General features: G+C 43.2%; 1 protein-coding gene across 1 annotated transcript in view; it reads right to left on the bottom strand.

Moving 5' to 3' along the window:
• Window positions 1–27,992, bottom strand: part of LOC140453945 (dynein axonemal heavy chain 8-like) — a 1,117,430-nt gene that overhangs the window by 506,200 nt on the left and 583,238 nt on the right. Inside the window, exons 37-38 of the mRNA XM_072548819.1 lie at window positions 20,632–20,785; window positions 6,154–6,317 (exon numbers count right to left, since the gene is read on the bottom strand). Coding sequence (XP_072404920.1) covers window positions 6,154–6,317; window positions 20,632–20,785 — 318 coding nt within the window. The remainder of the gene's footprint in view (window positions 1–6,153; window positions 6,318–20,631; window positions 20,786–27,992) is intronic.

The raw sequence follows: 27,992 nt of genomic DNA, 5'->3' as shown, positions 1-27,992 counted from the left end.
CGTAATCCTAGGATATATCCCGTCAGGCCCGGGGGACTTGTCTATCCTCAAGTTGTTCAAAATGTCCAACACATCTTCCTTCCTAACAAGTATCTCTTCTAGCTTAGCAGTCCGTTTCACACTCTCCTCTTCAACAATACGGTCCCTCTGGTTCGTAAATACTGAAGAGAAGTACTTGTTCAAGACCTCTCCTATCTCTTCCGACTCAATACACAGTCTCCCACTACTGTCCTTGATCGGACCTACCCTCGTTCTCGTCATTCTCAGGTTTCTCACATACGCATAAAATGCCTTGGGGTTATCCTTGATCCTATCCGCCAAGGATTTTTCATGCCCTCTCTTAGCTCTCCTAATCCCTTTCTTCAGGTCCCTTCTGGCTATCCTGTATCCCTCCACTGCTCTGTCTGAACCCTGTTTCCTCAACCTTATGTAAGCATCCTTCTTCCTCTTTACTAGACATTCAACCTCCCTCGTCAACCAAGGCTCCCTCACACGACCATTTCTTTCCTGCCTGATAGGTACATACATATCAAGGACACGTCGTATCTGCTCCTTGAAAAAGTTCCACATTTCCACCACATCCTTCCCTGACAGCCTATGCTCCCAACGTATGCTCCTCAAATCCTGTCTTACAGCATCGTAATTTCCCTTCCCCCAATTGTAAAATCTACCTTGTTGTGTGCACCTATCTCTCTCCATAACTAAGGTGAAAGTCACAGAATTGTGGTCACCATCACCAAAATGTTCACCCACTAACAAGCCCATCACTTGTCCCGGTTCATTACCGAGCACCAAATCCAATATGGCCTCCCCAATTTTGTTTTCATTAATCTGGTTGATGGATTTTAAAAAGTTCTTTTAAATCTTCTTATATATGTGGTATTTAATTGCTGATTTGGTAGCTAGATAAAGCAATTTTATTTCTGTGTTGTGGCCCATAGAGTAGTGGAACTATAGAGACATTGCTCTCTATCAAACTCGGCCATAACAATTCGTCGTTCTTTGCTGTACTTTATATTCAATCAAGACTTTTGAACTCTCAACTTTCTTTGCACAATTATATGCTTTTTCTTTAAATCTGACATGATTTTTAACATTTTAGTTAACCACAGCTAAGGGTCCACCCCTTGGAATTCTTCTTTCTTGTTGGAATGTTTCTCTTCTGTGCATACTGAAATATTCCGTTTAAATGTCTCCCACTACACCTTGGCCTGAATATAAGTTCTTGCCTTTACTATTTCTCTTCACTGTTAAAACTGATAGTTCACCTTCATCTCCAAAACAAAGATCATATTGTATTCATGATATCCTTAAAGAGCAGGGCTATCCTACAACCGCTTCCAGACTTCATGCACCCTTAAATATTCAAGTCCCAGTCTTTGCAGCTATGTCATTGCAATGGCTGTCATTTATGGAGTCATAGAGTCATACAGCACGGAAGCAACCCTTCAGTCCATTCTAACCAAGTTTCCCAACTAAACTAGTCCCACTTGCCTGCACTTGTCCCATATCCCTCTAAGCTTTTCCTATTCATGTGCCTGTCTAAATTTATTTTAAATGTAGTAACTATACCTGCATCTACTACTTCCTCTGGCAGATCATTTCATGTATGGCTCTCTGCATGAAAAAGTTGTCCCTCAAGCCCCTTTTAAATCTTTCTTCTCTCACCTTAAAAATATGTTATCTAGTTTTGAACTCCACTACACTAGGGAAAAGACTTTTGCTATTCACTTATCCATGCCCCTCATGATTTTATAAAGGACAGAAGAACATAAGAACAAGGAACTGGAATAGGCCATCTCAGCACTTGAGCCTGCTTCACCATTCAGTAAGATCATGGCTGATCTATTCATGGCTTCAGCACCACCCACCTACCCCTTCACCATAACTCTTAATTCCTTTACTGTTCAAAAATTATCAATCTTAGTTTAAAAAGCATTTTAAAAGCAATTGAGGCCTCAACTCCTTCACTGTGAAGGGAATTCCATTGATTCACAACCATCTGGGTGAAGAAGTTCCTTCTCAATTCAGTCCTAAATCTGGTTCCCTCTGATTTTGAGGCTATGTCCTAGTTACACTTGCCCGTGGAAACATCCTCTCTACTTCAATCCTATCTATTCTCTTCATAATTTTATATGTTTCGATAAGATCTTCCCTTATTATTCCAAATTTCAATGAATATAATCCCAGTCTAATCAGTCTCTCCTCATAAGCCAACTCCCGCAACCCTGGAATCAACCCAGTGAACCTCCTCTGCATCCCCTCTAGTGCCGGTACGCCGTTTCTCAAGTAAAGAGACTAAAACTGCACACAGTACTCCAGGTGTGGCTTCACCAGCATCCTGTGCTGCTGCAACATAACATAACCTCCCTGTTTTAAACTCAATCCCTTTAGCAATGAAGTTCTTCATCCAGATACATGGAACAGCCGTGGGGACCAAATTTGCACCCCAATATGCCAACATTTTTTAGCACAGGTTCAAACAAGACTTCTTCTCTATGCAGGATCTCCAACCAACTTTGTACACCAGGTACATTGACGACATTTTCTTCCTCTGGACCCATGGCAAGGAGTCACTGATAAAACTACACAGTGACATCAACAAGTTTCATCCCACCATCAAACTCTCGACTATCTGTCTCATTCTTGGACACGTGCGTCTCCATCAAGGATGGACACTTCAGCACCACACTCTACCGCAAACCCACAGACAACCTCACAATGCTACACTTCTCCAGCTTCCACCCAAAACATATTAAAACAGCCATTCCCTATGGACAAGCCCTACACATACGCTGGATCTGCTCAGATGAGGAGGAACGTGACGGACACCTGGAAGTACCCAGGGATGCCCTCACAAGAACCAGGGTATGATGCCCAACTCATCGACCGCCAGTTCCGATGTGCCACAGCAAGGAACCATAATGACGTCCTCAGGAGACAGACATGTGCTGCAACTGACAGGGTACCCTTCGTTGTTCAGCATTTCCCAGGAGCTGAAAAATTATGCCATGTTCTTGGTGACTTGCAATATATTATCAATGAGGATGAGCACCTCACCAAGACTTTCCCCATACCTCCACTACTTGCCTTTAAACAACCACCAAACCTCAAACAGATTATTGTTCATAGCAAGCCGCCTGGCTCTCAGGACAACTCCATACAACCCTGTCACGGTAGGCGCTGCAAGATGTGTCAGAGTGTGGACATAGATACCACCATTACACGTGGGCACACCTCCCACCTTGTACATGGCAGATACTCATGTGACTCAGCCAACGTTGTCTATCTTATACGTTGCAGGCAAGGATGCCCGGAGGCATGGTACATTGGGGAAACCGAGCAAAGGCTACAACAACGGATGAATGGGCACCGCACAACAATCTACAGACAGGAGTTTTCCTTCCTAGTTAGGGAACACTTCAGTGGTCCAGGACATTCAGCCTTGGACCTTCGGGTGACCATCCTCCAAGGTGGACTTCAGGACAGGCAGCAGAGAAAAGTGGCCAAGCAGAGGCTGATAGCTAAGTTCGGTCCCCATAGGGAGGGCCTCAACTGGGACCTTGGGTTAATGTCACATTACAGGTGACCACCATTGCACTACACACACACACAGATACTCCTACACACACACACTCTCTCACACACACATAGGCACTCCTATACACACATACACACGGACACACATACACACAGATGCGCACACAGACACACACACTCCCACACTCACATATACACCCCCTCACAGACTTAGACACTCTGCACTCACTACACACACACATATATTTTCTCACACTCACAACTCCCAACCCAGACAGACACACACACACAAAGACACACATGCACACATATATTTTGTGGGGTGAATTTGTACTTGCAGAGTTACCTTGTACTTTGCTCAAAAACTGCATGCATTCATGTAGAAGTCTAAGCTCAAAACCTGCATGAATTCATGTAAAACTCCGTTATCTCACTTTTTAGATTAGAATCAATCTAAACATCATGGCATAGACAGAGACCACAAGGGAAAGTGAGGACTGCAGGTGCTGGAAATCAGAGCTGAAAAATGTGTTGCTAGAAAAGCGCAGTGGGTCAGGCAGCATCCAAGGAGCAGGAGAATCGACATTTCGGACATAAGCCCTTCTTCAGGAAAGAGGAAGGTGTGCCAAGCAGGCTAAGATAAAAGGTAGAGAGGAGGCACTTGGGGGAGGGGTGTTGGGAGTGCGATAGGTGGAAGGAGGTAAAGGTGAGGGTAATAGGCCGGAGAGGGGGTGGGGGCAGAGAGGTCGGGAAGAAGATTGCAGGTCAAGAAGGCGGTGCTGAGTCCGAGGGTTGGGACTGAGATAAGGTGGGGGGAGAGGAAATGAGGAAGTTGGAGAAATCTGCATACATCCCGTGTGGTTGGAGGGTTCCTAGGCAGAAGATGAGGTGCTCTTCCTCCAGGCGTCGTGTTGCCATGGTCTGGCGATGGAGGAGGCCAAGGACCTGCATGTCCTTGGTGGAGTGGGAGGGGGAGTTAAAGTGTTCAGCCACGGGGCGGTTGGAATGGTTGGTGCGGGTCTCCCAGAAGTGTTCTCTGAAACGTTCCGCAAATAGGCGGCCTGTCTCCCCAGTGTAGAGGAGGCCACATCAGGTGCAGCGGATGCAGTAAATGATGTGTGTGAAGGTGCAGGTGAATTTGTGATGGATATGGAAGGATCCCTTGGGGCCTTGGAGGGAAGTGAGGTGGGGGGGGGGGGGGGGGGGGGAGGTGTGGGCGCAAGTTTTGCATTTCTTGCAGTTGCAGGGGAAGGTCCCAGGAGTCGAGATTGGGTTGGTGGGGGGTGTGGACCTGACGAGGGAGTCGCGGAGGGAGTGGTCTTTCTGGAACGCTGATACGGGAGGGGAGGGAAATATATCCTTGGTGGTGGGGTCTGTTTGGAGGTCGCGGAAATGACGAAGGATGATACAATGTATGTGGAGGTTGGTGGAGTGGTAGGTGAGGGCCAGTGGGGTTCTGTCCTGGTGGCGATTGGAGGGGCGGGATTCAAGGGCGCAGGAGTGTGAAGTGGAGGAGATGCGGTGGAGAATTGGTCCTCCTGGGCGCAGATGCGGCAGAGGCGAAGGAATTGGGAATATGGGATGGTGTTTTACAGGGGGCAGGGTGGGAGGAGGTGTAATCTAGGTAGCTGGCTACTGCTGCTCCTGATTTACATGTTTGTATGTTCCCTTGGAACATGAAAAATAATCTTCTGAGAATGAAACTGAATTTGACGATCAGAACACTGACTGGGAATGCTCACCAAGAAAGCCTGACAGAACAATATGTCATTGAATTGAGAACCCAGAGATAACTTCATTGAAATCTGCCTACAAGATTATTATTATTGTTACAGTGTATGACTTTTTGTTGTCGCTAAATAAATTCTGATTGACAACTTGATATCTTTGGATAATTTCACTTTCAAGTATGTTCACACTAAATGTCTTACCAATGATGAAACACTGTGGGGTTTTCTGATGACAGAATGTGAGGACTGAGCAGATGCTGGAGATCAGAGTCAAAGAGTGTGGTACTAGAACATCACAGCTGGTCAGGCAGCATCCGAGGAGCAGGAGAAATGATGATTCCTAATAAAGGGCTTATGCTCGAAATGTCAATTCTCCTGCTCCTCAGATGCTGCCTGACAAGGTTTGTGATGGTCAGTCACAGTCTTCCACCTCAGAAATCTGCTGGCCAATCAGAACCCATGCATCCATGGCTATTGCTAGGACAGCACATAACACTGTCAATAATGCATCGTAACTTTATAAGAGTTTTGGAGTGGGGATGAAATGGGTAGAGGCCAGAAACCTGAAGGTTGGGGTTACATTTTGGAGAGGCCTTCTGATTGGTCCAAGGTGCCAATTAAGGAGGGACTCGTGCAATGAAATTCTCTCATTGCCATTGGCTTGAGGCCATTATCTGGGTTTTATTAGTTCAATTAAGGACTACCACTGACCAAGTGGCAGGTGGACTGCACAATGTCATCTACTTCTGCAGCTGGTAAATTTCTAGTGAGGAGGGAATAGGCAGCAGATCACCCATTGACTTTAATTTGTTCTCTTACCTTCATACTAAAGGCAAGAGAATGATAGATCCAGCCAAATGATTAAATAACCTAATTATCTTACCCTGTTAAGGATTTCTGGCAGACCTCTAGTTGTTCCTGTAAGTGAGGCAGAAGCTGTCCCATAATGTCATCACCGACACAGCACTGGACAACGATTGGAATTTCATGAGCTCGCTGCATAATTTTTATCCATGATTTATCAACATTTTGAAATCGTTTTGCTTCCTAGGAAAAAAGGGATGCATCCATGTCATCAACTACAGTTTGCAAAGTGACAGTGGCATTTCTAATTTAAAAAATCCTTAGAGAACTTCTTTTAAAAACTCTGGGACAGCACATTATCTCCATTCAAGTCTTTTAATGTATTATTAGTGAAGAACAATACCAAATAAATACTCCCTTTCATGTGAGTCTCAAACTTAAATGACAAAGTGAGCTATGAATGCACCCTTTATTTTTTTCTCCTGAAAAGTTCAAACACTGGCTGATGTTTTCTTCGCGGAACCACAGAAGGAAGCCAGTCAGCTGGTCATGTCTATGCTGACCTTTGGAAGGGACAATTCACCTATTACTACTGTCTTGCCTTCTCCTTGTGCCCTTGCACATGCTATTTTGACATGTGAAAACGTGTGCTGCTGGCTGGGCCAGCATCTATTGGTCATCTCTAGTTGTCCTTGACAAGGTGATAGTGAGCTGTTTTCGTGAACCGCTTCTATCCACTTTGCTAGAGGTGAACCTACAATGTCATTAGGGATGAAAATGTGTTGTTGGAAAAGCGCAGCAGGTCAGGCAGCATCCAAGGAACAGGAGAATCGACGTTTCGGGCATAAGCTCTTCCTCAGGAATGAGGAAAGTGTGTCAAGCAGGCTAAGATAAAAGGTAAGGAAGAGGGACTTCGGGGAGGGGCGTTGGAAATGCGATAGGTAGAAGGAGGTGAGGGTGATAAGGTGATAGGCCGGAGTGGGGGTGGGGGTGGGGGTGGAGAGGTCAGGAAGAAAATTGCAGGTTAGGAAGGTGGTGCTGAGTTTGAGGGTTGGGACTGAGACAAGGTGGGGGGGAGGGGAAATGAGGAAACTGGAGAAATCTGAGTTCATCCCTTCTCTAGTTTCCTCATTTCCCCTCCCCCCACCTTGTCTCAGTCCCAACCCTTGAACTCAGCACCACCTTCCTAACCTGCAATCTTCTTCCTGACCTCTCCACCCCCATCCCATCCCGGCCTATCACCGTCACCTTATCACCCTCACCTTAACCTCCTTCCACCTATCGCATTTCCAACGCCCCTCCCCTAAGTCCCTCCTCCCTACCTTTTATCTTAGCCTGCTTGGCACACTTTCCTCATTCCTGAGGAAGGGCTCATGCCCGAAACGTCGATTCTCCTGCTCCTTGGATGCTGCCTGACCTGCTGCGCTTTTCCAGCAACACATTTTCAGCTCTGATCTCCAGCATCTGCAGTCCTCACTTTCTCCTATGTCATTAGGGAGGCAATTTGAGGAATTTGACCCAATGACAGTGAAGGAATGGTGACATATTTACAAGTCAGGATGGTGAGAGGGCATTGAGGGGAACTCACAAATGGTATTCCCATGTATCTGCAGGCCTTGCTTTTCAAGGTGGAATTGATTATGGATTTGAAAGGTGCTGCCAATTGATCTTTGGTGAATTCCTGCTGTGCCACACTCAGTCAAATGTGGCCTTAATGTGATGATCTGTCACTCTCACTTAACCTCTGAAAATTCTGCTCTTTTGTTCACAATTGAATCAAGGCTACAATGAGGTCAGTAGCTGAGTGGCCCAAACTGGGCTTCAGTAAGCTGGCTATTTTCAGAAAATTCTGCTTAATAGATCTGTTGATACCCTCCATCACTTTGTTAATATTCAAGAGTAGACTGATGGGACAGGAATTATTGGGGTTGGATTTGACCTGCGTTTTGTGTACAGAACATACCTGGGCAATTTTCCACATCATTGGGTAGACGTGAGTATTGTGGCTGTACCAAAGCAGCTTAGCTAAGGGTGCAGCAAGTTTGAAGTATAAGTCGACAGTAACATTGCTGGAATATTGTCAAGGCCGGCAGCTTTTGGAATATCCACAACATCTAACTATTTCTTGAAAACATGTGGAAAGAATTAAATTGGTTTAAGATTGGTATCTGTAATGCTGGAGGAGGCCAAGATGATTCATCCATTCACCACTTCTGGCTGAAGATTGCTGCAAATGTTTCATCCTTACCTTTTCATAGTTTCATGGTAAGAGAAGGAAGAGGAGGCCATTTGGACCATTAAGCCTGCTCCACCATTCATGAAGATCATGGCTGATCTATCCATCATCTCAACTTCTCCTACCTGTATTATCCCCATAAGCATTAATTCCCCTACCATGCAAAAACCCATTCAAATGTGTCTTGAATATATTTAATGAAGCAGCCTCCACTTCTTCCTTGGACAGAGAATTCCACAGATTCATTACCCTCTGGGAAAAGCAGTTCCTCCTCATCTCTGCCCTAAATCTATCTCCCCAATCTTGAGGCCATGTCCCTAGTCCTGGTCTCACTCACAAGCGGAAACAACTTGCCTGCCTCTGTCTTATCTATCAGTTTCTAGAAAGTACAGTCCCAGGCGGTTCTATCTTTCCTCATAGGGTAACTCCCTCATCTCCAGAATCAACCTGGCGAATCTCCTCTGCACTGTCTCAAAAACAAATGTATCCTTTCTCAAGTAAGGAGACCAGAACTATGGACAATACTCCAGGTGCAGCCTCACCAGCACCTTGTTCAATTGCAGCAGAATCTCACTGGTCTTAAATTCAATCTCTCTAGCAATATTCATATTCATATTCCGTTTGCCTTCCTGATTACCTGTTGCACCTGCAAATCGAGCATGGTGTATGAGCATCCCTGTACAACAGCATGCTGCAATCTTTCACCATTTAAATAAAACTCTGACCGACTATTTTTACTTTCAAAGTGGATAATCTCAAATTTACCAACATTGTACTCCATCTGCCAGACCCTTGCCCACCCACTTAACCTATCTACATCTTTCTGCAGACACTTCACATCCTCAGCACAGTTTGTCTTTCCACTCAATTTAGTGTCAATAGCAAACTTGGATATGTTACACTCGGTCCCCTCTTCCAAATCATTGATATATATCATGATCAGTTGCGGGCCCAACACCGATCCCTGTGGCACCCTGCTCACTACTGATCTCCAACCAGAGAAACACCCAGTTATTCCAACTATCTGCTTTCTATTGGTTAACCCATCCTCTCTCTATGCTAGTATATGTCCCGCAACTCTGTACATTTTTATCTCATGGATGATTCTTTTATGCAGCACCTTATTGAACGCCTTCTGGAAATTCAAGTATACAACATCCACCTGCTCCCCTCCATCACCTGCACTTGTTACATCCTCAAACAACTCCAGTAAGTTTGTCAAACACGACCTTGTCTTCGTGAATCCATGCTGCATCTGCCTGATGGAACCCTTTCCAACCAGACATCTCACTATTTCTTCTTTAATGATAGCCTCCAGCATTTTCCCGACCATTGATGTTAAGCTCACTAGCCTGTAGTTACATGCCTTTTGCCAACACTCTTTTTTAAACAGCAGCATGACATTCACTGTCCTCCAGTCAGTCAGGACCTGTCTGGAGTCCAGTGAATTTTGGTAAATTACCACTAACGCATCTACAAAGCTTCTGCCATTTCTTTCAGCACATGGATTGCATTCCATCAGGACCAAGGGACATAACTACCTTTAGACTCTCAAGTTCAGGTGGCACGATGGCTTAGTGGTTAGCAATGCTGCCTCACAACACCAGTGACCTGGGTTCAATTCCAGCCTCAGGCAACTATCTGTGTCTCTGTGGGATTTCCGAGAGGGTGCTCTGGTTTCCTCCCACAGTCCAAAGATGTGCAGATTAGATGAACTGGCCATGTTAAATTGCCCATTGTGTTCAAGGATGTGTAGGTTAGGTGTATTAGTCAGGGGTAAATGTAGAGTAATGGGCCTGCGTGGGATACTCTTTGGAGGATTGATGTGGACTTGTTGGGCTGAATGGCCTGTTTCCAAACTTGAGAGATTCTATGAGTTTGCTCAACACTACCCCTTTATTGATCACAATTGAATTGAGGTCCTCACCTCCCATCATATCCTTAACATCATTTTTTGGCATGTTGGACACATTGTCCACGTGACACAAAATAGTTATTCAAATTCTCGGCTGCTTCAGTATTACCCAATATTAATTCCCCTTTCTCATCCTGCAAGGGACCTTCAGTCCACTTTAACTATCCTTTTATAAAAATTTTTCCTAACTGTTTTTATATTCTATGCGAGTTTGCATTCATAATCTCTCTCTTCTTTATTGCTTGCTTCGTGGTTCTTGATGCTTTTTGAAGTTTTGCCAATCTTCCTGTTTCTCACTATTCTTATCTACTTTTTAAGCCTGTGCTTTTAATTGGATGCCTTCCTTTGTTTCCTTGGTTATCCAAGGGCTGGCTCTTCCTACCCTTACTATCCTTGTTTTTGACTGGAATATACTTTCTATGAGCACTGTGAAAAATCTCTTTGAAAGTCTTCCACTGTTCCTTAACTGTTCCACCATTTTACTTGTGTTCCCAATCTAATTTAGCCAACTCCTTCCTCATCCCATTATAGTCTCCCTTGTTTAAGCACAACACCCTGGTTTTAGAAGATACAATTTCACCCTCCATTTGTACCCAAAATTTGGTCACACTGAGGTCACTCTTTCTGAGAGGATCCTTAACTATGAGATCTTAATTTCACCTGTCTCATGACACAGGGCCAGATCTAAGATTGTAGTTTCAGTAACACGTTGTTCAAGAAAGTTATCTCAGATAAGTCGTATGAACTCCTCTTCAAGACTGCCTCTACTTGATTTGGCCAATTAAAGATCCAATGACCCATTCCATTCTTACATGCATCAGATATTTCTTGATTGATTGCCTGTCCACCATGGCATTGTTATTGGGTGGCCCACCAGTCACTTCTTCCTCTTACTATTCCTAATCTCCACCCAATGGATTCAACATTTTGCTCCTAAGATGCTGTATCATCTCTCCCTATCACTCTGATCTCAACCTTGATTAAGAGCATGATCCCACCTCCCTTATCTTTCTGCCTATCCTTCTTAATAACCTGATACCCTTGGATATTTAATTCCCAGTCATTACTACCCTGAAACCACATTTCTGTAATGCCAACTAAATCTTACCTCTTTGAATTGATTTTCACAAGTTCATCGACTTTGTTTCGAATACTACGGACATTCAGACAAAATGCCCTTTTTCTCAATGTCCCTTTAGAATCTAACAATCTTCCTGTCTTTTGCATATGGTTATGTCACCAGTTTTACTTTTTCTCTTTTCTAACTTTTGCTCTGGTCTCTGTGTTGCTTTGTTCTGCTTTTCTGCCTGGACTCCGATCCTCTTGCCATTTTAGTCTACCCTTCCTCACAGTCTCTGCTCGTTGCATCAACTGCTGCATCTTCTGATCTGGCACTCTGGGTCCCACCCCCCTTCTACCCCTGCCAACATAGTTTAAAGCTTCCCCAACAGCTTGAGCAAACCTGTCCACAAGGATATTGGTCCTCCTTGAGTTCAGGTGTAACCCACATCTTTTGTACAGTTCATACCTTCCCCAGAAGAGAACCCTCAATGATCCACAAATCTGAAACCCCCTCCCCTGCAGCAACTCTTCAGCCACACATTTGTCTGCCATACCTTCCTATTCTTGTCCTCACTAAGGTGTGGAACAGGCAGCAATCCAGAGATTACTACCCTTGAGGTCCTTCTTTTTCTCTTCCTTTCTAACCCCCCAGATTCACTCTTCACAACCTCAACCTTTTTCCTAGCTATGTCATTGGTACCAATGTGTACCACAACTTCTGGCTGCTCATTGTCCCCTTTAAGAATGCCGATCTGAGACATCCCTGATCCTGGCAATTAGAAGGCAACATCCCATCCAGGTGTCTCATTCTCATCCACAGAATCACCTGTCTGTTCTCCTAACCAATGAATCCCTTATCATTATCGCTCTTCTCTTCTTCTCCCTTCCCTTCAAAGCCACAGGGTCAGACTCAGTGCCAGAAACCTGGCCGCAGTGGTTTTCCCCTGGTAGGTCCCCCTCAATCCCACCAAACAGTATCTAAAATGGTATACTTATTATTGAGGGGAATGGCCACAGGGGTCCCTGCACTAACTGCTTATTTCCCTTCCTGATGATCACCCAGCTACCCTCATCTTGTAACCTAGATATGACTACCTTCCTGTAACTCCTCTCTATCAACTCCTCAGCCTCTCGGTGACCAAGTGTATGATTCAGAAAAGATTAGTACACAGGTTCAGTTAGCAATTAGGGAAGCTAATAAAATATTATTGTCTGCTGCAAGGAGATTTGAATAAAAAGGAAGTGGGGTATAATGCTTCTACATACAGGACATCAGTGAAGCCACACCTGGGGTGGTGTGGACAATATTAGTCTCCTTACTTAAAGATATAAATGCACTGATTACAGTTCAGAGAATGTTTACTCATAACTTGATTGTTTACTCGTAACTTTTTATTTAATGATGCAAGCTTGGACAGATTGCACTTGTACCAACTTGAGTTCAGAAGGTTCAGAGGCTACTTAATTGAAACATCTGGAGGGGTTTTGACAGGGTCAAAAGGATGTTTCTTCTTGTGGGATTATCTGGAACTAAAGGTTAAAAATAAGTGGTTGTATATTTAAGACAGAGATAAGTTTTTTTTCTCTTACAGACAGGCTTGTATATACACTGTGCCTGTTTCAACTCAACAAAGTAGGTAACAGCTTGTGCTGGTCCATTTTTCAGGGTAATATCCTGAACCAATTCCTGAAGAAGGGCTTATGCCCGAGATTCTCCTGCTCCTTGGATGCTGCCTGACCTGCTGTGCTTTTCCAGCAACACATTTTCAGCTCCTCCCTGAACCAACTCACAGTCAACCTGTCCTGGTTAAGATTTAAACAAGGAGATCCAAGGTGGCTGCGACCGAGCAGGTCTAAGTCTGCAGAGCTCTGCCCAAGACTCAGGCAGAGTGGGGTGCCCACCTTCACTTCACCTGTTCAATTATTTAAAATAGTTTCTGCCCAGCACCCTTAGCCATTTTGCATAGAACTTTAACAGTTTGGTGGGTTTTTTTTAAATGACCAAGGGCAAGAGCTCCCGTAGTTCACAACAGGCAGGGACCCCATTACCCCCCCTACCCCGGCAGCAGCAGAGACATCTGCAGCCACCTCGGGGGACTTATCTGCAGAGGTGAGCCTAATCTTGGAGTTCATTAAACTCCGAGAGAAGATTGATGCATCCATCAAGGAGACCCAGTCCAGGTGGGAGTCGATCTCAGACATGCTGCAGAAGCATGACCGAGAGATTGAGAAAGTCGAGCAGTGTGTCAGAGAGGCGGAGCTGAGTCATCCGTGGGTTAGGTTTGGGCTCTGGAGTGGTGAGTGCAGACCCTGGAGGAGTATATCGACAACCTATAGAATCGAGATCATTGAAAAAATATACGATTGCTGGGGAGGAAGGCCAGCTTGTGGATTTCCTGGAGCAATGGCTCCCACAGCTGGGAATCGGAGCTGGGCCCCTGCCTGGTCTTAGTCCAACTTCAACACTACAGGGAAAAACTAACATTGCTGGAGGCCTCCAGAGTCTTGGGGAAGGATCCCCATGCCATGATATACGAGGGCTCCAAGATAATGTTGTTTCATGACTTTTCTCCGTTTGTGGTATGCAAGAGGAGGGCATTTGACAAGACAAAGAAGGGTCTAAGAGACTTAAATATTCAATATTCCATGCGATACCCGGCAATGCTGTGCTTCAGTAATGGATGATCTGTATATAACTTTGGATCACTGGAAAAAGTAAAAGAATTCCTGGTCACTCTCAAATAGACTGTGGGACTTGAACTGTATGGGCAACGACTTTATTTTGCCCCCCTTTGTCTTTCCTTCTTCCTTCCTTCCTCTTTCTTTTCTCCATCTTCCCTTGGTGGTGGGGAGCTCGTTCCTTATTCTTTCTTCAGTCTCTTACCTATAACTCGCACGGTTTATCAGATTATTGGGGGATGTTTCTGAGTGGGTTTTTATTCTCTTATTTAGTTGCTTAATACTTGCTGGAATTGTAATTTTGTAATCTTTTATATTTTTATCTTGTGCTGTTTTGTTAAGTATATCTAGGTGATAGTGTGGAGGGGTGGGTGGGTGGGTCACTACTATTAACTTCTGTTTTATAAGATACTGGAATTTATTTTATTGTTTTATAATGCCTGGGCTGAGGGCAAGGCCTAGCTGGGAGAGGTTATGTCGTGGTTATTGGAAGATAGTAGTGTCCCCTGTGAGCTGGGGGAAAATCTCCTTTAAATATACTTTATGTTATTTTTATTTAGGAGTCGTTCTTAGTTGTTTTGATTTAACTGTTTTAAAGAGTTTGTTTATATGTGAATTGTTTTTGGCCTTTATTCAATGTCTTTAGGGTGGGGTTCTTCCTCCTGGGGGAGTCTCGGGCTTGCCTGGACAATTATGACTAGCCATTCGTTTAGGTGGTGTACCTGAAATGTCAAGGGGAGCCACTCACCAATCAAAAGGAAAAAGATATTATCAAGTCTTAAAAACGACTCTCTTACAGGAGACACATCTATTTGACAAGAACCAGTTGAAGCTGCAACAGGGCGGGTTTGGCCAGGCGTTCTTTTCATCTTTCAGTTCAAAAAGTAGGGGAGTAGCCATTCTTATTTGGAAGAATCTTCCCTTTCAAATGTGAAGCCAGATGAAACATGAGTCTGGACAGTATATATTGATTAAAGCCCTAACATACGGAGAGGATTACAGGATTTTGAATCATTAGTGCCCTCCATCACACCTTTTTAAATTTGTAATGGAAGCGTTCTCTAAGTTGATGGCTCTCGGGGTCCGCCATACAATTATAGGTGGAGATTTTAATTGTATATTGACCCTGAGACGGACAGGATACCTAGGAGTTCTGCGGGCATATCTTTGAGATCCAGGTAGCTGGCGGATCTGAATAGGGAGATGAGGCTGGTAGATGTGTGGAGGTGTCTCCATCCCCAAGGTAGAGGCTTTACTTTCTATTCTAACCACACAAGTGCCATACCAGAATCGACATGTTTTTTATCCCCTCGACCCTCTTGAGCTTGATATTGTCCTGTAAAATAGGTAATACATCTATTTCTGACCATACTGCAGTATATATGGAGGTTAAGACTAGTGATGATGGGATAGGTTCCCAACATTGGCATATGGACCCTTTTTTATTGAAGGATAGCAAGTTCATAAAATATTTCTTGCAGGAATTTAAAACTTCTGGGATATCAACTCAGACACGGCCAGTAACCCCTCGTCGATGTGGGAGACTGCTAAGGCATACGCGCGAGGCCTGGTCATCTCATTTTCTGTGATCCGGAAAAGACAAAAGGGAGGGCAAGAGTGCCTACTCAAGGCTCACCTAAAGGCAGCTGGGTCAGTGTATGTTGATAGGCCCTCCATCACTAAACTACAGCAGATCACAGCCCTTAGGGCAACCTTGAATACCACACTTACTCAAATAGCAAAGAGGGAGATATTATTTGTGAAGCAGAGGCTATTCAAATACGGTGACAAGCCTGGCAGGTATCTAGCATACCTTGCCAGAAAGAAAAAGGTTCCCCAAGCCATTACATCTATTAGAAAGAGTAAATTGAGGTGCTGCATTTTGGGAAAGCAAATCTCAGCAGGACATATACACTTAAGGTAAGGTAAGGTCCTAGGGAGTGTTGCTGAACAAAGAGACCTTGGAGTGCAGGCTCATAGCTCCTTGAAAGTGGAGTCATAGGTAGATAGGATCGTGAAGAAGGCGTTTGGTATGCTTCCCTTTATTGGTCAGAGTATTGAGTACAGGAGTTGGGAGGTCATGTTGCACCTGTATAGGACATTGGTGAGGCTACTGTTGGAATAGTGCTTGCAATTCTGGTTTCCTTCCTATCGGAAAGATGTTGTGAAACTTGAAAGGGTTCAGAAAAGATTTACAATGATGTTGCCAGGGTTGGAGGATTTGAGCTATAGGGAGAGGCTGAACAGGCTGGGACTTTTCCCTGGAGCTTCGGAGGCTGAGGAGTGACCTTACAAAATTATGAGAGCCATAGATAGGATAAAGAGACAAAGTCTTTTCCCTGGGGTCGGGGAGTCCAGAACTAGATGGCATAAGTTTAGGGTGAGAGGGGAAAGATATAAAAGAGACCTAAGGGGCAACTTTTTCACGCAGAAGGTGGAACGTGTATGGAATGAGCTGCCAGAGGAAGTGTAGGCTGGTACAATTGCAACATTTAAGAGGCATTTGGATGGGTATATGAATAGGAAGGGTTTAGAGAGATATGGGCCGGGTGCTGGCAGGTGGGACTAGATTGAGTTGGGATAGCTGGTCGGCATGGACGGGTTGGACTGAAGGGTCTAATTCCATGTTGTCCATCTGTATGAGTCTATGGGTACTGGTACCCTGACTGATAATCGTAAAAAGATCAATGCAGCCTTCAGGAAGTACTATTTTGAATTGTATAAGTCGCAGGACTGTGAGGACAGAACGAGGAAGATGGAGTCTTTCTTTAAAAGTCTGGCCCTCCTGGGCCTAACCTTGGAGCAGGTGTTGTTCTTGAATGTCACCCTGACAACCCAGGAAGTACAGGAAGCAGTGAGGCAGCTTCAGAGTGGCACAGCACCTGGACCAGATCAATTCCAGACTGAGTTTTATAAAGAATTTATAGGGGCCTAGCCGGGTCACTTATAAATATGTATAACCATTCATATAGTCAGGGCTGCCTCCCGCCTTTGTTGAGAGAAGTAAATATTTCTCTCATTCTTAAGAAGGGAATGACCCCAGAAGACTGCTCCTCATATAGACCCATATGCTTGTTAAAAGTGGATTTTAAAATTCTCTCAAAAATGTTAGCATTAAGAATAGAGAGGGTCTTACCATTCATTATAAAAGAGGACCAGACGGGGTTTATAAAGGGTCGCGGATCAATTAATAACACTAGAAGAATCTTAAATATGGTAAAAGCTTGCCAGCAGGGTGGCACGGTGGCTCAGTGGTTAACACTGCTACCTCACAGCAGCAGGGTCCGAGGTTCAATTCTAGCCTTGGGCAACTGTCTGTGTGGAGTCTGCACTTTCTCCGCGTGGGTTTCCTCTGGGTGCTCTGATTTCCTCCCACAGTCCAAACATGTGCAGGTCAGGTGAGTTGGCCATGTTAAATTGCCCATAGTGTTAGGTGCATTAGTCAGAGGGAAGTGGGTCTGGTTGGGTTCTTTCGAGGGTCGGTGTGGACTGGTTGGGCCGAAGGGCCTGTTTCCACACTGTAAGGAATCTAATCTAAAAATATCTTTTCTATACGCTGGAATGGTTCGGCGTTGGAGAGGTCTTTGCTAAATGGGTTTCAGTATTATATAATGATCCCAAAGCAGCGGTGATCACCAACAGCTTAAGTGTGGATGGCATTAGAGTTGGTGGAGGCTATCATCAGGGATGTCCTCTCTCACCATTATTATTTACAATTGTGAATATTCCTGATAAAGGGCTTTTGCCCGAAACATCGATTTTACTGCTCCTTGGATGCTGCCTGAACTGCTGTGTTTTTCCAGCACCACTCTAATCTAGAATCTGGTTTCCAGCATCTGCAGTCCTTACTTTTACCTATTTACGCAAGTGACTGAGCCACTGGCAGAAGCTATACAAACTGACCCTAACATAATGGCTCTGGAGGCTCTGATCGGGCAAGCACAAAATCACCCTCTATGTGGATGATGTCCTCCTTTTCTTGAGCGATCTTTTGACATCTGTGCCCTGCCTACTTCAAGTGGTCAATTTGTTTGGTATGTTCTCAGGCTACAAAATCAATTTGGTGAAATCGGAGGCCATGCCATTGAGAGACCTTGCTGGTATATCCAATTTTCCGGACGGATCCGGTTTTCCCTTTCGGTGGTCACTAGAAGGCTTTCTGTACTTAGGCATTTTCATTACTCCGGCATTTGGTCCTGCTCCTCGGATGCTGCCTGAACTGTTGTGCTTTTCCGGCACCACTCTAATCCAGCTATATAAAGCCAATTATACACACTTATTAGGGGAAATAAAACAGGACCTTCAATGCTGGGAAGATCTCCCAATATCTTGGTTCAGCAGAGTAGCCTTAGTTAAGATGAATATTTTACCTCGTCTTTTATCACCCCTGAGAAAGCTCCCCTTGATGCTGCCGAGACAGGCACTGCTTAAGCTTTATGGTTGGTTTGCTCCTTTATTTGGAGTCATAAACGGCCCCTTATCAAATTAGAAAAGCTGCAGCTTCCACAAGTAAGGGGAGGGCTGCACTTTCCGGAGGTACCAGTTGAGCTCCCTATTATCTTATGGAGCTGATTGGGTCTCTTGTGACCCACAATCAATCTGGTTAGATATTGAGACCACCCAATCAAAATGTCCCCTTATCAATTTACTATTTATGGACAAGGTGAGAGTTATTATGGATTATTGTAAAAATCCTATTGTATTAAATACAATCAAAGTCTGGAGGATAATGTGATAAGATGAGGGTAACCTACAAAAAACCTCCCCTTATACCCCTATAGTGGAAATATTAGGGGTCCAGCCAGGCCTGACCGATGCTATATTCAAAATCTGGGAGCCCAGAGGTATCTCATGTTTTGGAGATCTGTTCAATAGGGAGGTCATGATGTCCTTTGAGCAACTCTGCCAGAAGTTTGGGCTGCCCAGCAGGGATCTCTTTCGGTATTTTCAAATACAAGACTTTATACGAAAGAAGACCACACTGATATACAATCCTTATAAATCGGATAGGGAAAGGAGAGTGCTTCAGCTGATGGGTCCGCCCTCGGTCAGTACTCTCTATCACCTACTATGCAAAAGGTATCGAAGGCCATGGAACGGTTATATAAAACCTGGAGTCATGAATTAGGGTTGGAAATTTCCATAGAAATGTGGGAGAATGTCTGGGAAAATGCCAGGAAGATGTCTATCTGTAACAGAACTCAGGCTACTCAATTGAAGATACTTCACAGGGCTCACATGGCACCTGAACGACTTGCAAAGTTCAAGACAGGAGCATCTTTGATGTGTCCTAAATGTAAAATTGAAGTTGGTACTCTTACATATTGTCTGTGGACATGCCATAAGATCCACAGGTACTGGGACAGAGTAACGAATGCCTTGACAAAGACTTTGGCTGTGGAGATTGGATTGGACCCAGTGTCCCTACTCTTGGGCTCCCCAAATTTCCCATCTTTGGTTGTATACTGGAGGAAATTATTCACTATCCTTTCCATTTGTGTGAGGAAAAATATTTTAGTGAATTGAGTATCCGAAGGTCCCCCAGGACTTTCAAACTGGTACAGAATAGTCATGGAATATATTCCCCTTGACTTCCTTCCGAATATGGTGCACCAAAAAATGGAATTATTTTAGAGAACATGGCAGCCCTTCTTGAACTATACTGACACAGATATTTCGGCCATAATGTCCAGGGCCTTTGTGTAGCCATGGTAATGGTTCTGGCTGGTATGGGGGCCCCCAGGAGGAGGAACCCGTATAAATACAGGTTTTGTTATGACTTGATATAAATCTATTTTGAGTATGTATTTAGTTATTTATTTACCTATTTGTTTATTGTTAGCAATGTATGATACCCTATTTTATGTTTTGGTTGTTTGTAGAATAGATTAGTAGTTAGTTCATTTTAAAATGTCATATTGGTGTTGTTATTATATTATAAAGTGGAATATACTAGTTTGTATTATTTTTGTAATTCTGTAAAATATTTTAAAAATCTTCTTTTTCAATAAAAATATCTATATAAAAAAAACCAAAACGTTAGCTGTCATTCACCATTAATTGTTGAATTTTTTATGGCAAAGTCTCTACCAAGCATAGTCCATTTGCCAACAAATCAGCATTCCTCTCTTGTGCAGTACAAATGTTGTTTTCCCTTTGAATTAGTATTCTTGTGAATTGTCCTGGTTAGCGCAAAACAAAAATTTCCAAGACAATGTGTTTTTTTCTGTAATGTTATCATATCTCTTTCTCTTCTAGCATTCATTCAGCTTGACTGTATTGCTATGCCATTGATTTGATTCCATCTGCAATCCTTAGATGAATCATCACTCCCTTTGTAAATTAGAACTGAATACTGGTTGAAGAGTGAGATGGAGTCAGGAGACTCCAGTATTTTTCCCTGTTTCTTCTTGAATGCTTAATGGTCATTCATTCTCTGTATCTCTCCATACTCTTAAGCTGTGGAAGATCCAAATCAATCAATATCGTATGCATGAAAATCTCAACTTCAAAGATATGCCAAGTGACATAAGCTGCTGCTCAAGCTCCAAAACCCAGCAACATATTACTTTCTAACTGAAGTTTCTAATATTAAAACAAGACCAATAAACACAAAACATGGTGATATTCATTTTTGGAACATCTAAATTAGTTTTGTAAATTACCTGCGGCAGTTGTTTAGCAATATCCCCTCCAACAAAGACAGCCTCCAGATAAATCCACAGATTTTGTACTAAGAGCCACTGTTCTATTATAGTTGTGCATACTGTCAGATTGTGGACCCAGAGTTGAATATCTTTTTTATAGTAAGCATTATACCTGCATGGAAAAAATAATTCCGGATGTCTAATAAGTAATAGGAAATTAAATTGTCCATTCAAAACTACACTCCTTCAATTTTAACATTAAATGGAATTTAATAAACACCTCCGGTGGGGAGCTACCGTAGATTGGCTGCAAACCCAATCCATGTAGAAGAACAAGTGCAGCAGATACATGGGAACACCACCTATTGCAAGATCCTCCCCCCCACCCTCCAGCCCCCCCAGGCCACTCACCATCCTGACTTGGAAAGATATTGCTGTTACTTCACTGTTGCTGGTCAAAATCCTTGAATTGCTTACCAAAGGGCAATGTGATCCAAACTACAGGGTGTGAACTGCAGTGATTCAAGAAGGCACTCATCACCACATTCCCAAGGATAAATAGGGATGAACCATAAATGGTGGTCATTCAACAATGCGCACATCCATGACTGAATTTTAAAAAGAAAGATATCTCTACAGAGCTATTTATGGATGGGATGCAAATCAGCAGTTTGCTTTGTCCTGGATGGTGACACTTTGAGTGCCAAGGAGAGATAGTTTCATTCTCTGTTGTTGAAGATAGACATTATTTGGCACTTGGATGGTATAAGTATTAATTTCTACATATTAGTGACAGGCCAGACCCCCTCAAAAACTTTCAAGAAGATAGCCCAGACCCAGTGGTTAGCACTGCTGCCTCACAGCGCCAGAGACCCGGGTTCAATTTCCGCCTCAGGCAACTTTCTGTGTGGAGTTTGTACATTCTCCCCGTGTCTGCGTGGGTTTCCTCCGGGTGCTCCGGTTTCCTCCCACAATCCAAAAATGTGCAGGTTAGGTGAATTGGCCATGCTAAATTGCCCGTAGTGTTAGGTGAAGGGGTAACTATACAAGAATTGGTCTGGGTGGGTTGCACTTCGGCGGGTCGGTGTGGACTTGTTGGGCCGAAGGGCCTGTTTCCACACTGTAAGTAATCTAATCTAATATAATCTAATCTAATTTTTCTAGTTGTTTTAAGCAGGTGAAGAGTGTCTGTATCAGGAGTGATGCAGCTCACCCAAACACTTGGTTTTAAGTAAAACAGCATTTATTTATACATGAACAAAACAGGACAGAATATAAAATAGCATATCTCATCTGAAAACCCAATCAAATCTATTGCAACTTAATAAAGCTGTTCCACATACTTGTAACATCACCATAAACTCCTCCTTGGCAAAAAAGGTAAATTCAAACATAGATTCTTACAGGAGAGATGTCAGAGAGAGAGAGAGAGTATCCACATGGAGCTGCTTCTTTGCTTCCAGCAGCATGTCTGTGCACCCAGCAAAAACATTCCCCTGTACCTGTGTTTTGGTTTTTGCTGCTGCTTACCTATTATTTACTTATCTATGCGATATAACTATGTGATCTGCCCATATTGCTTGCAAGACAAAGCTTTTCACTGTGCCTCAATACACGTGACAGTAAATTCAATTCAATTCATCCAGTAGCTGCAAAACAGCCAGACTGCTAAAACATAAACAAACCAAGAAAGCTGAGCTGGAAGAACTGGACACACCCCTTTCATTGCACGAGTGTTTTTTTGAACTTGAAAGTCTTTTGCCTGAGGTAGTATCTGTTAGCTATCATCAAATTGGTCCTAAAACTCAGAACGTTTGCATTTATGACCCCTCTTGATAAAAAAACGAGGACTGAATAACCATTGTTTTTGATAAGAAAATTAAAGTAATGCAAATCAGTTTGATTTTAGAGTAGGATACAAAGTCGACATCAAGGGCCACTGTTCTATGTTTTATGTTTTAACCTTGTCAAAAAAGCATCATCATCACATACTTAGCTACCCAAACCTGAATGTTGCCCAGGTCTTGCCATGCATATTGGCATGGATGTCTTAAGTCTCTGAGGATAGTTGTACATGAGAATGGCACAATTCATCACCAAACATCCTTACTTCTGGCTTTATTATCAGGAGTCGAGTTATCTATGAAGTAGTTGAAGATACTTGGGCCTAGGACACTACCATGAGGAACTCAGGACAGTGATGCTCTGGGGCTGAGAAAACTGACCTCCAAAAAAAAACAATCATTTTCCCTTGTGTTAGAATGACCTGACGAGAGAACATAGAGAGTTAGATTGGAAGCTAGAAGACAGGACAAGTGGTTAGTAATCTCAGGATTACTGTCGGTGCCAAGTGCTTGTGAGGCTAGGGATAGAGAGCGAGTGCAGGTGAACATGTGGCTGCAGGGTTGATGTAGGAGGGAGGGCTTCAGATATGTAGATCAATAGGATACCTTCTGGGCAAGGTGGGACCTGTACAAGAGAAACAGGTTGCATCTGAATTAGTGAAGCACCAATATTCTGGGCAGGAGGTTTTGCTGGAGCTGTTCAGGAGGGTTTAAACTAGGTTACCAGGGAGATGGGAACCAGCGCAATGGATCAGATGATGGAGTGGGCAGTGAACAGCCAGATACAGTGTGCAGACAGTCTGTGAGGAGGGATAGGCACTTGATAGGGCAGAGGTGTAGTCAATGTGATGGGTTAAAGTGTATCTATTTTAATGTGGATTATATGGGAAGATATTTAATGGGGGAGGGGGAATTACAATGATATTAGGCAGGAACTGGAGCACCTAAGGTGGGAACAGATGTTCTCAGGGAAATGCACAACAGAAATATGTTGATTGTTTAGGAAGCACTGCTGATAGTGCTGGACAGGTTGGTCCCACTGAGGCAAGGGAGGGATGGTAGGTTGAAAGAACATTGGGTAATAAAGGATATGGAACATCTCGTCAAGAAGAAGAAGAAAGCTTACTTAAGGTTGAGGAGGCAAGGATCAGACAGGTCTACAGAGGATTACAAGATAGCCAGGGAGGAATCAAAGAATGGACTTAGGTGAGCTAGAGGGGGGGCGTGAAAAAGTTTTAGCAGGTAGGATTAAGGAAAACCCTAAGACATTCTACACTTCTGTGAGGAACAAGAATATGGCCAGAATGAGGGTAAGGCTGATCAGGAATAGTGAAGGGAACTTGTGCCTGAAGTTGAAGGAAGTAGGGAAAGTCCTTAATGAATACTTTGTTTCAGTATTCACTACTAACAGGGCCCTTGACATTTCTGAGGACAGCATGAAATAGACTGATATGCTAGAACAGGTTGAAGTCCTGAAAATTTTGAAAAACATAAGGATAGATAAAGCCCCTGGGCCAGATGGAATATATTCTTGGTTACTACAGGAAGTGAGGTAAGAGATTGGTGTATCTTTGGCGATGACCTTTGCATCTTCACTATCCACTGGAGTGGTGCCAGATGATTGGAACATGGCAATTGTTATCCCTTGTTCAAGAAAAGCAATAGGGAAAACCCTGGGAATTACAGCCAGTCATATGTTAGTGGTGATCAAAGTATTGGAGAAGATTCTGAGAGATAGCATTTATGATTACTTGGAAAAACATAGTTTGCTTAGAGATAGTATGGCTTTGTGAGAGGCAGGTCATGTTTCACAAACTTTATTGAATTCTTTAAGGACGGTCACCTCATTACAGAAATATATGGAAGCTTTAGAGAGGGTGCAGAGGAGATTTATCAGGATGCTGCCTGGACTGGAGGGCATGTCTTATAAACAGGTTGAGGGAACTAGGGCTTTTCTCATTGGAGCAAAGAAGGATGAAAGATGAATTGATAGAGGTGAACAAGATGTTGAGAGGCAAAGATAAAGTGGATACCCAGAGACTTCTTCCCATGGCGGAAGTAGTATCACGAGGGGGCAAAATTTTAAGGTAACTGGAGGAAGATTTAGGGGAGATGTCAGAGATAGGTTCTTTACTCAGAGAGTGGTGGGTGGGTGAAATGCATTTCCAGCAGTGGTAGTAGAGTCAGATATATTAGGGACTTTTAAGAGACTCTTGGATCAGCACATGAAAGTTAGTACAATGAAGGGTATGTCAGTTAGTCAGATCTTAGAGTAGAATAAAAGACTGGCACAATATCAAGGGCCGAAGGGTCTCTGTTGTGCTATACTGTTTTATGTTCTATGATGAACATAGTATGTTTCCATGATTCCCATTGACTTCAATTTAGCAGGGGTTCCTTAATGGCACATGTTGATTGCTGTCAAGCACAGTCACTTTCACCATATCGTGGAGTACAGCTCTTTTGACCATGTAGGGACCAAGGTTTCAATGAAATGAGCAGCTGAGGGGAATGAAATCCAAATTGAGTGTCAGTGAGCAGATTATTGTTAAGTAAGTGGCACTTGATAACACAGTCAATGACACCTTCCCTCACTGAGCTGATGATCGAGAGTAGACTCTAATGGCAGGATAATAGGCTGGGCTTGACATTGTCTTTTGTTTTGTGTACAGGAGATAGCAAGGAAAGTTTCCACATTGTCTGACAGATGCCAGTATTGTAGCTCAACTCAAACAGTTTGGCTTGGGGCATAACAAGTTCTGGAGCAGAAGTCTTCAGTACAATTGGCAGAGTATAATCAGGGCCTATTGCTTTTGTAACATCTAATGTATACAGCGTACAGAGTGAATAAAATTGGCTTAAAGTTAGTACACATGATGATGGGTGCACAGAAATATAGAAAACGGAAACAAAAATCAGCAATTCAGCCTGTCAAGCTTGCTCTGTTATTCAGTATGACCACTGCTGATTATCCAACTCAATACCTTCTTCTGCTTTCGATCCATATCTTTTGATCTCTTTAGCTCAAAGAATTACATCTACCTCCTTCTTGAAAGCATTCAATGTTTTGGGCTCAACCACTTTATGTGGTAGAGAATTCACAGGCTCATCACTTTTGGTTAAAGAAATTATTCCTAATTACTTCTAAACTGAGGTCTCACCAAGATCCTATATAACTGCAGCAAGATATCTCTGCTCCTGTACTCAAATCCTCTCACTATAAAAGTCAACATACTACTTTCCTTCTCCACTGCCTACTGCACAAGATGCTTACCTTCAGCACTTGGTATACAAGGACCCCAGGTCTTGTTGCACTTCACATATTTTTGATCAATTGTCTTTCAGATAATGATTTGCCTTCCTATTTTTGCTGCCAATGTGGTACTTAATTTTCACTCAGCTTATCCAAATCACACTGAAGCATTTCTGCATCCTTCTCACAGTTCATCCTCCCACCCAGCATTAGGTATTTCAGGTGAAGGCCATGAGAGATTGTAAAATTGGTACTTCTGGCTGAAGTTTCTTGCAAATGTCTCAACCTTGCCTGTTGCACAGATGAGCTAGGTTCCCGTTATTGAGGCTGGGGATGTTTGAAGAATCTCCTCTGCCAGTCAGCTGTTTAACTGGTCATCATTATTCATGACCAAATGTGTCAGGACTGCAGAGATTTGATCCAGTTATTGGTTGTACAATCAGTTAGCTTTGTTTGTCACATAATGCATCCAGAGTTTGAAATGCAAGTCGACCTGTGCTGTAGTTTCAGCAGGTTGACACCTTGCATTTATAGGCACCTACTGCTATACCTGCATTCTTCATTGAACCAGTAGTTGATCCCTGGCTTAGTAATGGTAATATGGGTGACATGGAAGACATAAAGTTACAGATTGCAATTCAGTACAATTCTGCTGCTGTCAATGATCATAGTGATCCTCATGAATGTAGTCTTGAATTGTCATAGCTGTCCAAAATCTCTCCAATATATGGTGGTAGTGCTACATAACATGATGGAGACAGTCTGAAATATAATGGCAAGACTTTGTCTCTATATTGACTTTGAAGTGGTCATGCCTATGGATTCTGTTATGAATAGATGCATCTGCTATGCATAGATTGGTAAGGATGAGGTTGAGAACATTTTTCCTTTTTGGTTCCCTCAATATCTGCCATAGACCCAGTATGGCAGTAATGTTCTTTGGGACTCGGCCAGCTTGGCCAATAATGTTTTTTTAGACACTGATATCCCCCACCTCGAATATATTCTATACCCTTATCGCCCTTAGAGTACCCTGATATTGATGTTCAACATGGGTGAGTACCAATTCCTCACATGAGGGGTGTGGTATATGGTAATGAGCAGGGTGTTCCTTTGCTAATTTTTGACCTGATGTTTTGAGATCTCAATGGACTTGGAGACAATGTTGAAGACTCCTGGGGCAACAGAGAAAATTTGTTCTGACTATAACACTGTGACCTGGTGGGTCTGTGCTGTGCTGAGGTAGAATATGGTGTGGGAATATATATTTTTCTTTTTGGACTATAAACTAGACTGGAAAGTGGAAAAATATGCTCAGGAGACATCATAAAAGGAGACATTTGCCCTCACTGCCTTCAAAGCTGAAAACAGACTGGTTAGCAAATTCTTCTCAGGGAACTCCTGTACTACCTGCCTGGTTCTCTCAGACAACCTAAAACGTAACCAGTCCTTATCTCTCTGCTCACCCCTAAGATGCAAGGTACCACCTTCCTAAATATGCTAGTCATATTGTCCTCTGTTCATGTGGTTCCAAAGTTGGAGCTCCAGCTTGTATAGATGATGACACTGTGTTCTTCTGGGGCATGTGATGCCTCATTACCATTCTACCACTCTGCCCTCATCAACCATCTTTGTCACTTCCTCAAAAAATTCAATAAAGTTTGTGAGACAAGACCTCCTCCATACAAAGCAATGCTGCCTATTGCTTATACATCTATATTTTTCCAAATGCAAGTAAATCTTGTCCATAAGAATTTTATGCAATAATATCCCAATCACTGATGTAAGGCTTACTATCTTCTAATTCTTGTGGATGTTATCTTTTCAAGGATGAGGATTCCCAAATCCTCATAAAAGGAGACATTTCTGCGGTGGCTTTCCAGGTGGCTTTCTGCGGTGTTTCTCCATTTAAGTAATATTCAGCTGTTCTATGTTTCCTGTCAAACTGCTTACTTCACATTTTACCACATTGTCCTTCCTAAATTTGCCAATTTGCCTAACCTAACATTCACAAACCTGGCTGTCGCACATTCACTTTCCTCATCCAAGTCATGAGTATGTATTCTAAATAATTATGATGATTCCTGTGGCTTTCTGTCTTTTGTCTCCCCTTTCTAAAAAAGCTTCATGCCAAAGTTTTGAAGGAAGTAGCAATTGAGATAAATGAGCAAGTAGTTATCCTATGTAATTCTGTAATTTATGGATATATTCCTGCTGACTGGAAATAGCAAATGCATCTTCACTACTTAAGAATGGAAGAAGAGGGAAGATGGAGATCCTAC

This window comes from Chiloscyllium punctatum, chromosome 3, assembly GCF_047496795.1.
Source record: "Chiloscyllium punctatum isolate Juve2018m chromosome 3, sChiPun1.3, whole genome shotgun sequence".
In the NCBI taxonomy this organism is placed as follows: Eukaryota; Metazoa; Chordata; class Chondrichthyes; order Orectolobiformes; family Hemiscylliidae; genus Chiloscyllium; species Chiloscyllium punctatum.
Note: the sequence above shows the minus strand (reverse complement) of the source record. Positions and strands in the feature narration are given on the sequence as shown.